General features: G+C 36.3%; 2 protein-coding genes across 4 annotated transcripts in view; one reads left to right on the forward strand and one right to left on the reverse strand.

The window, feature by feature from the left end:
• Positions 1-12482, reverse strand: part of LOC135205478 (zinc finger and BTB domain-containing protein 17-like) — a 33150-nt gene extending 20668 nt beyond the window's left edge. Inside the window, exons 1-4 of the mRNA XM_064236179.1 lie at positions 12366-12482; positions 7624-7746; positions 4484-4648; positions 362-526 (exon numbers count right to left, since the gene is read on the reverse strand). Of these exons, the coding sequence (XP_064092249.1) occupies positions 362-526; positions 4484-4648; positions 7624-7743 (450 nt within the window). The 5' untranslated portion in view covers positions 7744-7746; positions 12366-12482. The remainder of the gene's footprint in view (positions 1-361; positions 527-4483; positions 4649-7623; positions 7747-12365) is intronic.
• LOC135205479 (palmitoyltransferase ZDHHC23-B-like) overlaps positions 12343-14000 on the forward strand; it is a 57714-nt gene continuing 56056 nt past the window's right edge. Inside the window, exon 1 of one of the 3 annotated variants that reach the window (XM_064236182.1) lies at positions 12343-12481. In XM_064236182.1, the coding sequence (XP_064092252.1) occupies positions 12467-12481 (15 nt within the window). In that variant the 5' untranslated portion in view covers positions 12343-12466. Of the gene's footprint in view, positions 12482-12690; positions 13144-14000 lie in introns of those variants that run through there. The other 2 variants (XM_064236180.1, XM_064236181.1) reach the window with 2 other exon arrangements.

Below are 14000 nucleotides of genomic sequence, written 5' to 3' on the forward strand. Positions count from 1 at the left end.
TTTAAAAATCAACTATAGTTGATGCAAATAGTAATGACAAGAAAACAGGAATCAAAAGGTTTCAATTAAAATCTAAAGTATATAAGGAACAATCCGCATAAAATAATACTGAAGGTCATAAACACACATTACTATGGTACGTATTGGCTTTATCCACAGCTCAGACTATGAAGAGTTAATGGGTACTACCTAACAGCAACAACTGCAGGTATGCATTTGAGATGGCCATGACAGTCAATGAAAATTGAGATCAGAAACTGACACATGTTTACAATAAAAATAAAAATTGTCAAAAACTGACAACATGAATATTAAACAATTAATGAAATCATTGGAAATTGTACATCTTTCCTTAGCTTACCTGTTTCATGCTTATAAGCTGACCTTCCAAAGAGTCTATATCATCTATAAGTTTATAGCATTTTTTGCAGACAATACTGGAGTGAATGCATTTGTGTTGTATCTCTTGATTTACAATATTACTTAACAGAACATGAACTTCAATCTGACGGTGAGATGTTTTAGCCTGTAGAAGAACAAACATTATACTTGTCAATATTTCACAAAAGGAGTTGGCTATTAACTTAAAACTGCAATATTCAAACATTTGGTAAAAATATTCAACTATGCCGCTGCATCTTGGCCTTTGGTTTCTTTCCACTTCTGTAACGCTTACTCTAACTTTCACCTATCACAAAAATTTTTTCAGGCCAGCACAATAGGGTCTTATGATATGTTCATACACAGGGAAAAATTGACACGAGTGTAAAGCCATAAATACCTTAATTTATATACTTACTGTATATCTAATTGTCATAATCAATAAAAATAACATTCTTTATAGATGCCAATTCATTCGACAGTGCTGAAAATCTCTTGAAAATTTAATTACAATCTGTCTTCATAGTAGGAGGCCAACACAATGAGCTTGTTGACTAATGGGGACTTCTCCCTAAATGGAATAGAGTAACCATCCCTCAGCACGGACACAATCCATTCCTCTGGCCCCCACTCCATTTCTTCTGGTAATGTAGGAGCCTGGCCCCTACAGGTGCATGAAAAACATGATCCTAACTTCCGAGTGGATGGCTTGGATGAGGATTTCTTAAAAGTTCGTGCCAAGAATTGCAGGTTCATCGTAGGTCTGGAATGGGATTTCGTTCTACTACCTCAAAAGGGCAGTAGCTGAAGGGGAGAAACAGTCCTGGTACTGACAGAAAAAATATCCCTGGGGAGTCTAGATGATCATGCTGGAGGGTCTTGTGTGCTTTTCTTCTGAAGCTCCAATGAAATGTCATTAACAGCAGATTTAGGGAAGAGGTGCTGACGATCAAGAGAGAATGAATATAAAAAGGGCAGACTTCTGTGAAGTCATGATGCTCTTCGAGGTGACAGAGCACCAGAGCTCTCTCTTCTTCAACACTCCTAAGGCGCAGAGAGAGGCTCACTCTCGAGCGCCATCCCTTGTCTGTCCATTAAAGGATATTCAACCATTCCGTTGCGACGTCCTCAGGTAGCAAAGAATAATTCTTGATGTTTTGGGCTAAAGCGTCCACCGACCGATCCAAGAGGCTTATTACTTCGAAAATCCTGAAAAGGTTCTTAGAAGGTGGTTGATCTCTGTGGGGGAGAACATTACCTTAGCAACGTTAAATGCTGATCTTCGAGACGAGTCTATCAGACCTGAGAAGACCCTCCAGGAGGAGACAGCCACTCCCAGATAGGGAGCTTCCTGGTGTCACACAAGACGTAAGGGAGTATAACTAAAAGCAGATTTCACTTGTTCTCTCTTCTCAGAGTCAATTGTCCAACTAACTGAAAGCCTTTCTAGCAGAGGAAGAAAGCACCATTTTCAGCAGCCTGGCATCAGCAGGCTTGTCACTAAGGAAAAATGTCAAACCCGGGAAGTTCTGCAACAAGTACTTCATTAAAGCCACATGTGCCAATGGAGGGGAGCCTTGAGCTATATCACCCTCATCACCATCTTCTTCAGTCAAAACAGGAGATAAATGCAAACCCCTAGGGTCTTGACTAGAGGAAGGACCTCTCTTAAGTAAACTCAATATGTATGTCAGTCAACTGAGGTTGAATTGGGAACAGTGAGGGATCCGTAGCAATGGATGGGCTAGTTGTCGCCAAACATTTGGCACCTGGTGCCAAACGCATTAGAGAATATGCCAACCGTTCAAAGGAAGACAAAGTCCGTCCATGCGCTGAACTCTTGGGCACTGTAGGGCTCTCATATACTGGAGAGCACTGAAAAGCTAAATTGCGCTTAGGCGAAGCTAGAGACAGGCCGTTTGGGAGAAAAACATTTGCAGGAATCCCAGAAACTACATGAAGGCTGTTGTGGCTTCCTAAATCTTACAAAGCACTGGTGGGGATCGGACGCCTTTTCAGTGGCCGTGATTCATCACTGAAGCGCCACTGGCAACTCTTCTCAGGACTGGAAGTCTTGGAACTTAAGGATAGCCTATGCACTTCCTTCTGGATGTCTTTCCAATGGCCATCCTTTGTTGTGACCTGGGACGCAGCAACAGGTCCGACTGATGGGACGACAGTCCATGGACAGACCCAATCAACCTCCCTTTGGCCTCCGGTTTGACTGCTCCCAAATGTAGGTGAGTACGCCAGTGACCTTTGCCTAGGAGCATTGGCAGGATGAGCAGCTGCCTCCTCCACTGCCAATTCATTAACACTTTTAGTTTCTTTTTTGTCCATAAGGACTTGTGTTGAATTTGCTGAGTCACTGTATCCATAATCAACAACATCTTAGCATCAAAATTACTACGAACAATTTTCGACTCAAGACTGGCAATAGGGTCAGGTTTGAAAGCGGGGGAGCTGAGCTGGGGAAGGGAGCAGATTCAAAAGTCGAAGGACAGGGAACAGGTGACACAGAGGGAGCAGGCATAGAAACAGTAGGAATATGATCAACGGAAGACTTAGCAGAACTATCTACAATCTTGCAATTTACTGTTTTAGTCTCAGCTCTAAGAACCATCTTGCGTTTCCTATCCCAGTCTAATTTTGCTAAATGGGAACCCAAAACCTTCCACTTTTTTTGCATCCCACTATGAACATGCATCACAAGTTCAGTCAATTGAACACCTTTGTCCCTTAAACTCTATACACAAAGTGTGAGAACCGTACTTTTCTTTAGTAAGTCTAGTGTTGCAGCCTTTGCAGCAACAGTGTACACTAGCAGCACTAGCACACATATTGAAAATTTAGTTACAATCTATCTTAATAGTAAATGTCAAAATTGAGTAAAAAGTTCAAAGCAAGAAACATGTTCTTGATGAGAGAACCAGACAAAATTACAAAGCCGTGGGCTACCAATGCTTTACCAAAGAACTTTCCAAAAGCAAAGCGTCGAAATCCAAAATCTGAACTGACAGCTCAAACTGAACTTCAGTCTAGAGCTGGCAAAAAATAATTGAAATCCTTGCTGAAGTTGTTTCTCTCTTACCCTTAAAGTGGGTGGGGCCTAGTTAACCTACACCAACACTAGTGCTACTGTGATTTTTAACATTTTTAAGCAGCCGGCAAGTGAAACTGTGAGCAATTTAATTACTTCTTAAGTTACATACATAAAACATTACTGTACAAGGCAGAAAGTATGAAACTAGCGATCAGAAAACAATTATGTACAGTACACAGGGATTTTCTAACAAATAATGGCTAAACAGTGCAGAAGACTGCAGGATCAGTATCCTAACTCTCACCTCTGAGCCTCTATAATAGGGTGGCTACAATAGTTCAGCCCTTTCCAAGGTCACATTTAGCACCTTTATATAAAGCAATTGATGGCAAGTGAATATGTAAGAAACACAATTCTCTAAATGAATTTATGCCTTTTTGACTAGTTATCTTCAAAAGAGCACACTTTTCCAAAGTAAATTGTTTGCCTTAGCTGTGGGTGCCACATCATAAAAGGGATTTTGACGTAGGAAAAATCTATTTCTGGGCGAGGAAGCCGTGTCGCCCAGTGAAATGTGTCTGCTTTAGCACTATTTCTAGTAAACTATTGCTATAATACCAGAGAACTGCTAAATTGGACATGTCAGAAGCCTCTGACTCGCTCACCTATATAAAAGGTGTTGGTATAAAACTGGGGCGAGTGTTAAACACTACCACAGCAACCCCTCCAATTAGCCTTTTCCTCATCAAAAGACCCTAAATACGGGGAGCCGACCCATAGGTCACACAGACACATTTCACGGGAGTGACACGGCTGAGCCCAGAAATATTTTTATAAACTCTTTTGTTTTTAATAACCACTTCTGAAACAAAGCAATAATGTTTTTAATAAATACTTCTGAAACAATGAAATAATGTTTTAAATAAACACTTCTGAAACAAAGCAATGTTTTTAATAAATACTTCTGAAACAAAGCAATAATGTTTTTAATAAACACTTCTGAAACAAAGCAATAATGTTTTTAATAAACACTTCTGAAACAAAGCAATAATGTTTTACCTTTTCAGAAAACAACTCCATAGCACCTCTTGCTGAGACTCCCAGTTTTGCATTACAAACAAGGCAATGCGGACTGCTGTTCCCTAGTGGAAGTTTTGGGTCAGGATCAAGGGGATCGTGGTCTTGATGTTCTTCGTGGAGAGGGTTCCCATCATCCCTCTCCAGCTTCATAAAATCAAGAAAAATCACATTAAAATAAAAGGTACACACTGTCACAAAGTGATTATTGTACAGCAATATACAAGTGCAAACATGATAAGCTACTAAGCTACTATAAAAAAAAATCATCACCTTTTAAAGGAAACGACTTCCTAAAAGCCTTCCTGAACTTAGCTTATTTTTGTAGCATCTCAATAACCATCTACTACCTTTATCCAACTTATTTTTGTAGTATAATCTCAATAATCATCTACTTTTATCCAACTTATTTTTGTAGTATAATCTCAATAATCATCTACCTTTATCCAACTTATTTTTGTAGTATAATCTCAATAAAATCATCTAACTTTTTTTTTTTTATCCCACCCAATTATTTTTTGTAGTATAATCTCAATAATAATCTTTTATAACTTTTATCCAACCATTATTTTGTAGTTAATCTTTTAAAATCCAATCTACCGATTTTTCCACGTTAGTTTTGTTGTATAATCTCAATAATCATCTACCTTTATCCAACTTATTTTTGTTGTATAATCTCAATAATCATCTACCTTTATCCAACTTATTTTTGTTGTATAATCTCATAATCACCTTCCAACTTTTTTTGTAGTATCTCAATATCATCTACTTTGTCTTATTTTTGTTGTATAATCTCAATAACCATCTACCTTTATCCACCTTATTTTTGTTGTATAATCAACCATCTACCACATCAGTTTGTAGAATAATCTCAATAACCACTCTTTATACCTCATTTTGTAGAATAATCTCAATAATCATCTACCTTTATCCAACTTATTTTTGTATTATAATCTCAATAATCATCCACCTTTATCCAACTTATTTTGTAGCATAATCTTAATAACCATCTACCTTTATCCAACTTATTTTGTAGCATAATCTTAAAACCATCTACAATGTATCCAACTTATTTTTACATATTTCTTAATCAACGCATCTACCTTTATCCAACTAATTTTGTACCTATCGTAATAACGAACCATCTACCTTTATCACCTTATTTTTAGCTATAATCTTAATTAACCATCTAACCTCTACCTTTATATCCTAACTTATTTTCTGTTTTGTATAATCTGCGAATAACTATCTACCTTTATCCACCTTCATTTTGGTGGAATAATCTCAATATCTTCTACCGTTTATCCAACTTATTTTTTGTTTCAGTTTTTTTGTAAATCTCAATATCAATGCTTACCTGTTATCCAACTTATTTTTGTTGTAATAAATCGTCAATACATCTTACCTTTATCCAACTTTATTTATTTGTTTGTTAATCTCAATAATTCATCTACCTTGTTATTCCCAACTTATTTTGTTGTATATCCACACTATCAATCTACTTATACCAACTATATTGTTTTGTATGTAATTAATCTCCGATAACCATTCACCTTTATCCACCTCAATTTGTTTTTTGTAGAATAATTCTTCAATTAATCATCTTACCTTTAATCCAACTTATTTCTTTGTTTTTTAGTATAATCTCCAATAATCAATCCACCTGTTATTCCAACTTATTCTTTGTAGCATAATCTTAAATTAACCATCTACCTTTATCCAACTTATTTTGTAGCATAATCTTAATAACCATCTACCTTTATCCAACTTATTTTGTAGCATAATCTTAATAACCATCTACCTTTATCCAACTTATTTTGTAGCATAATCTTAATAACCATCTACCTTTATCCAACTTATTTTGTAGCATAATCTTAATAACCATCTACCTTTATCCAACTTATTTTTGTAGTATAATCTCAATAATCATCTACATTTACCCACCTTGTTTTTGCATAATCTCAATACTCATCTACCTTTATCCACTCTCAAAAGATAAAATGGATTGACTCATGTTATGCTAATGTTTGACATAAAATCATAAGGATTAAGCAGAGTCTGCACTTGAACGAAGTCCATATGAGAAAAGGAGAAATACCTTATCTATACAATACATTAAAAAGCAATGAATAGATCTGAATACACATATCTAATAATACTGTATAATAAATGAACCTGAATCTACTAAATATACTTATAATCCCCAAAAAATCATAGATGTAACTTGTGCCCCACCTTCTCATCTCTGTTTGCTCAGGCTTTACTCCCTCTTTTCTTCTCATGGACTCTAAGAAGAAAAGAGGAAGTAAAGCCAGAGAGAACAGAGATAGGAATGCGGAGGTGGATTATGGGAATATTGCTGCTTGAGAGATTGGGAAATGATGAAATAAGGACAGGCTTAGTTAAGATTACACGGGTGATAAGAGTCACGGTTGAGATGATACGGGCATGTGTTGAGGATGGATGATGAGGAGGGAGTGAAGAGGGCTTAGGAGGAACCTGTTAGAAGAAGATCGAGAGGGAGACGGAGAATTAGATGGCAAGATAAATCAAGATATGGAGAGAAGTGTTTTGGTGGAGGATGATGCCTTTGATAAAAGACAGTGGAGAAGGCTCAACAGGCAACTAACCCCTTAATGTAGGGATAATAGTGGGAAAGAAGAAGAATGGATGAATAAACATAGAGGTGCTTGGTAGTGATCCTCTTGATTTATTTTTCAGATGTTTTCCTTTATATACAGTATGTACTAAATACTAATTACAATTATATGGTTACTACCCCACATATATAAGGTAACTAAGTGTATCACCTGAATGCCCTAGCACTCAAATATCAAAGCAGACATGACATTCAGTTCAGCAAAACATAACTAAAGGGAAATTATGATACACATGATTAAAGGGAGAAAGCAGCTAAAGAAAAAAAAAACCACACACACACAAAACTTAAGTAGTACTGTAAATGCAGCAGTGCCTCAACCACTGCATGTAATAAGGGTTTCAATATCCGTACATTGTACAGTGGTACTTAAATTCTGATTGATGGTCTACTTGGCACAAAGGATAAATAGATATTCAAACTCTGACAATAAGCACATGAAGTACCATAAACAAAGCATTACCTGATGTGTTAAGATATGTACATTATGTTGAGGACTTTCTAAAGCAGTTGCCTCAACTAATGTGATCATCTGCGCACCAGCTTCCCCCAGGTTGGTTACATCTAATGTTAACCCTTCCATTCTCTGAAATCAAGGTAAGTCTGTACTAAGTTATTAACAGTTAAAATCATTTCATATCATATATATATATATATATATATATATATATATATATATATATATATATATATATATATATATATATATATATATATATTAATATACATGTATATATACACAAATAGTATGTAATATGTAATAAAAGACAAAATGTGTAGAATGATACATAAACCATTTTCTTTATAGTAACAAATGATCATAAATGATAATAGGTCACATATTTGCCAACATACAAGGCTACTTCAGGTTGACCATCACTAATCCGGTTCCATTACTAATTCAAGACTAATTTCGGCTGGCACAATTTCAAATTTCCCGCGTCACCACACCAACCTGCTACTACTTGTGTGTATAAGTACATAATTATGTAGGTACCCTACAAACATAATTGGATTTATCTTTTGGTTTATTAAAAACTGAGAAAATGGAGTAAAAATATGAATGATATGGCATAAAATATAAATAAGAAAATCATAAGTGTAACAACACAAAACAAATCAAGCTATATGAAGTTCTTCGATGCCAGTGAATGAGTTTGTGTTTGTATGTACAGTGTCCCCCCCCCACCATATTCATGGGGATGTGTACCAGACCACCCCTGCAAATAGGTAAAATCCGCGAATAGTTGAAACCCCTTTAAAAATACGTAAAACTGCCTATTTGTTTAGGTTAAACAAGAAAAACCCACTAAAAATGTTTATGTACCTGATTTTTTTAATAGTTTTATCATAAAAAGTGCATTTTATGAAGAAATTAATACAAAAAAATTCAGGAATTTCCCGCGAATAATGGGGTATATGTTCCAGAGAGAGTTATCTTTTGGGTTTCAAAAATAAAATAATGGGAAAATACTCTAAAAATATAAATGAGAATAGCGTAAAATATAAATAAATAAAAACACAAAGTGTGATAACACAAACCAAAAGAAGCTGTAGCAAGTTATCCAAAGAATAAGTTTGTGTATTCATACGTACCCTTCAAACATGATTGTGGTTTTCTTTTGAGTTATACAAATTTAAAAAATGAGAAAATATAGTAAAAATATAGGTGAGAATAGTGTAAAATATATAAAAAAATTTCAAGATGAAGATGGGAATCCTGACATTGTTCACCTCAAGACGTGTAAATGTGCTCAGTTGCAAATTCCAGCACTTCATTTTGGAAGCAGGAGTGATGAACTTTCTTGTGTAAGTCAACAGAATTACTCGTGCCTTGCACAAAGAGGTAATCTCTCTTGGTACCTCAACTATACGAGCCAGCAGGTCAGGATATCAATCAGTATACAGCCAACATGGAAACATCAAGGTTATCCCATGGCCTAGGGTTAACACTCATTTGATCACTCAGCAAATCAGGATGAATGACAGAAAAATGTAGATATACAAAATGAAAAATTTTTAATCAATTTGTATTTTTCATAGCTAACAAACCTGAGGTCTTAACTATAGGATAATCTTCTAGTGCCAGCTGGAAACCAGTTATAAAACAATCAAAGATTGTAAAGCAAGGAATCATGCATATATGAGGTGGATGCTGGTCATCAACTGGGCTTGGAACTTCGTGATGCACCAGACTTGCTTCCAGCCCATGATATGAGAGGGGTGGCTAGAGGTGGGCAGTTAACATTAAGACCTCAGGTTTGTTAGCTATGAAAAATACAAATAGATTAAAAATTTGTCATTTATTCATAGCTGATTTGTTCATAGCAGATCGCCCACTTGGTAATCTGCCTGACTAACTGGCAAAGAAGATAAACTCCCCCCCCCCCTTAATATATGGTGCTCATGTTGTGTTGATGCTCTTCAAAACTAGAGTGGCCAATCACATGGCCTTAGAATGGTTGGAAGGTCAGCATGCTGCTTGCTTCTTGAAGATGAAGGGCAGATGAATGTCACTTCTTGTCAGTTTGAAAAACTCAAATGAAGATTTCACATTTTTTGCAAGTTTATATCATTTAACATTATTTTCTTCAGTCTACCAAAATAATGGACATATTCTTCATGTAATGTGTAAGAGTAGTATATGAAATTAATACTGACTTCTACTTTTTGACAAATAAGTGACAGGATACAGTATTTCCAGTTGTGACTATCCATTTACATGTGACAAGTAGTGAGCCATGAGGGAAGTTGAATCTTCCACTTATAAAATGTTCGGTGAGACGAGGGCAAAGCCTTCTTTATCAGGTAGATTGTGGCACCTTATATGACACTGAAAAGGTTAGGAGGGCCCATGTTCTTTTGAGTAGCATGGTCAGTTAGGCTGGCACATCCTTGCTAAGTTTGTGTTCAAGTGAAATTGAACCTGTCTTTTCTTTTAAGATACAGGTAATAATAAAGGTGGCTATCATGCATAAGTCAGCATCTTGGGTGAATATACTAATCTTTGACGGGTTTTACCCTTTGGTCTGACAGAATGCTGTACCCTGGTTAAAGGTAGGGAGCCCTTCATGGTAAATATCATTGACTAATATACCTACTATTGTCAAAACCACTGAATGTCTAGGGGAAAGGTTGAAGAGCTGTACTGAAACAATCTAAGTTATCAATAATAAGTCTCTCATTTGAGGGTGGTATTGACAATAAACCTCACTTTTCACCTTACCACTGCAGTGACAACATGTTCGGAGCTAGCCAAGTTTCATGGAAGCAGAGAGGGGTTTTATAATTGAATGTTTTATAATAGAATGGATTTGCTTATACAAAGGGATGCCATCTCTCTGGAAGGTGAAAGCACGGAAATAAGAAATGGGAGGACTACGCAATATTGCCTGGGAAATATGAGACAAATGTTATCCACAAGATGTAAAGCAGCAGCTTAATTTGTTGAGGACAAAGTTTAGGAAAGAACTAAAAATGATAAGGGATTTGAAAAAGTCAGGCGCAAGCTCTGATGACGTATATGAATCAACATTGTATTACTTTAAGGAAATGTCATTTCTTTGAGACCAGGAAATTCCTGCAGAACTGATTAATAATATAAATGATAACGAGGATTCTGGCTTCGTAGATGAGTATTTATAGGCTTCATTCACCATGATTATATGGCAATCATTTAGTAACCTTAAAATTTTTGAGGAGATGAAAACATGCAAAATACAACCACAAAAAAAAAGTAATTTTATATATTACTCAATATAAACAATGAAAAACTAAATCTTAGGTGTGATAATAGATTTCCGTGGGTACAATAACCTCTCCTCTTGTACCAGTCCTACATCCAGATGCTTTCTTTGGGTTTTATTCTTGAACCAAAACAACAAGGGTACTCAAACAGGAGCAGTATCTGATAGAGACATATTGCTTTTATGAGCTCTGCTAGAAAACTTGGTAGTGACCATAAAATATGGTCTGAGGCCAAAATATTGACTCAGTAAGTATTGAGACAATCTTATTGACATCAGTAATATGTATTGTGTAGGGACACCCTTAACCTAGTCTCTACTCTTAAATTGCATAAAGAATATAGCTAGAATATAGGGTTTAGGTCTCAAGGCCAGGTTATGGCACAGCGCTTGAGGTGTGGTTAGGTTAATATATTCCTTCTAACATATCAGCTAGGCTTATACTAACCATAACCCATCACTTTGCATTTCTCCTTTTTTTTTTGAGGGGGGGGGGGGGGGGGGGGGGGGGGACAAATAAGCACATAAGTATCACCCCTGAAATCCTAGTGATTTTACCAAAGCTCTCATGGATACTAGCTTGCAAATCTGTGGACCATGGCTATGTATACTTAACCCTACTTCAAAACGGAAAATTGTATAAAATTTGTTCTAAATGTCGCCCCCCGCCCACCTTTCCTACCCCAACACAACCCCAATACGTACTTGTGATTTTATACATGGTAATCATACTGTTTTTCGTCAAAATCTCCTATTGCATTCAACTTGTAGTAGTCTGTTGACGGGTCAAACCAAACCGCAGAGGTTTGGCATACCTAAAGGTGAAAACAGAAACCACTTGCAGGGCAGTTCTAAACATCTACTAGGTATGATAAATGATTTAGGTTCAACATCACGGCTTGAGCAGATTCATTACGTAGGTTCTGATCAGGCCTAGGATAAGGACAGTTTTTAGTATACAACATTGGATGTCGGTCTCTGTCCAAAATAAAAAAATCATGCGTTCATAACATGTAATTTCGGCATACTAGTATAAGTATTAGGGCAGCTAGCCTAGTACAGCTTGACGTTACGAAATAAAGTTTCCTAGTTCTGTCCCTTTTACGGAACCATCTTGAGAGTGCTCGTTCACGTCAATGACGATACGTGTCCTTGACTACCATACGTCATCAACTTCAGACATGAAGAGGTGAAGTATTGTGGTATAGTTTAATTTGGGGCACTTTTTTTTCTCCCAGTGGGACCATTTCATGTCCATCAACAGAGGGTCGAGTGGCTGCCCTGTGGTACGGGAATCGGTGCAGTTGCCAGCCATAATCCACATCCAGGAATACCAACCAAAATGACCTGTCCCAAAAATATGCCCAAAACCGAGTGGCTATTAATCTACTTTTTCTACTACACATTTGTGGAAATAAAAGGAAGATCAAGATAAGATAGACTTCCTGTTTGTACTTACGTTTACAGAGCATCCCAGGCTATAACATTACTCAGTAAAACAAGACTCATGATCTCTACGGGAGAAAATGGTGGAAATGCTGGCGGGCTTGGCTCAATGTTATGCGGCGGTGCCAGGTATGCGGAATAATAAGCAATCTTAATTCGTTACTATTCTCTGTAAAACTTGGATTTTTATTATATTAAAATATATTTAAATAAGAAAATAATGACTATTTAGTATTATTTTCCGTACCTTGCTAATAATGAAAAAATGTACGAATGAAGTGTGGCACAGGTGGGATTGTTATTTTCCCGACATATGGTGATAAGAACATTTTAATGAAGAAAACAACCATTTTTCAGTGGGTTTGTTTCTTCGGAATCGAGTTTTCACATGTCAAGAGAAAATGTTAAGGCATATTTAAAACAGTATTTCTGTATTTTATTTAGATTTTTTGCATGGTATTGATAAATATTAAGTTTAATAGCAATCATGTCGTATATTACGCACTTTAAACATCAGAGGAATCCCAACTTTTTACAAGAAACGTACCCAAATGATAAACTGGTTTGTTTTTCAAAACGAATACGACTCGACTAGTCTCGCTTGAAGAAATGAAACTTCAAGTTCCTATGGTATTGATAAGTGTCGTTGGATATCATTTGTCATTGATTTGACGGACATTATCGGTACACCAAAGAATTATTGTTTAATTTCCATCGAATAGGCTGCTAAGTATGAGGTGTTCTTGTGACTAAATCTCCTGTTGACAACGCCACTTGAAAAGTACAAAATGGTAAGAAACCAGGAAGGTAGCCTTTAGCCTAGTAGCCTAGGGTAAAAAACCGCAGGGTACGGAGTTGACCATGTACGATCAGCGTGAACAATCCTCAAAAAAGTACATTATAACGTGTCCTGACATCGGAGATGGGCATCAGTTGCGACTTGTTGTTGGTGAGAATCTGAGCTAAAGACCTCTACTCTCCTTTCGAAGTAAGTATTTTCTCCAAAGTTAGAAATTAGTAGGTAAGGCCAAATTTTAAGATTTAAACAGAGGGTAGTGAAAAGGGTGTCAAATGTAGTGCAAATCTCACCATAACGCGTTCAACATTTTTACACTTACTACAACTCTAAATATTTTGAAGATTGACGCCATCTCGATGTTTACGGAGTCGCTTGTGTTAATAAACTAACCATTTCCTGTGATAAATCCGCACACCACTTGTACCCACAGACGCTGGGGCACTTTCATCACAACAATCGGAAAACTTTCCCTCACCGAGTAAACAACTGTTTTGGTAGAAGAAGACGACGAAGAGTGCACTTCAATAATTTTTTATAAATAAATAGTAAAACATCAAAATTTTACATATTTATGATGATTAATTTGAAAATATTGTTGTTGAAAAAGTAACTCAAATTTAAGTACAGTAGAGCCTCAGTTCTCGACGATAATTCGTTCCAGAAGGAGCGTCGAAATTCGATTATTTCGAGAACTGAATCAAGTTTTCCCATAAGAAATAACTGAAAATGGATTAATCCGTTCTTGACCATCAGTTATTACCTAACCTTGCCTTTTTATACAATACTTACATGTACTTACAACTAAATAAATAAGTTAAAAGTTAAATAAATATCATGTTAAACGTATAT

This window comes from Macrobrachium nipponense, chromosome 24 (genome assembly GCF_015104395.2).
Source record: "Macrobrachium nipponense isolate FS-2020 chromosome 24, ASM1510439v2, whole genome shotgun sequence".
Classification (NCBI taxonomy): Eukaryota; Metazoa; Arthropoda; class Malacostraca; order Decapoda; family Palaemonidae; genus Macrobrachium; species Macrobrachium nipponense.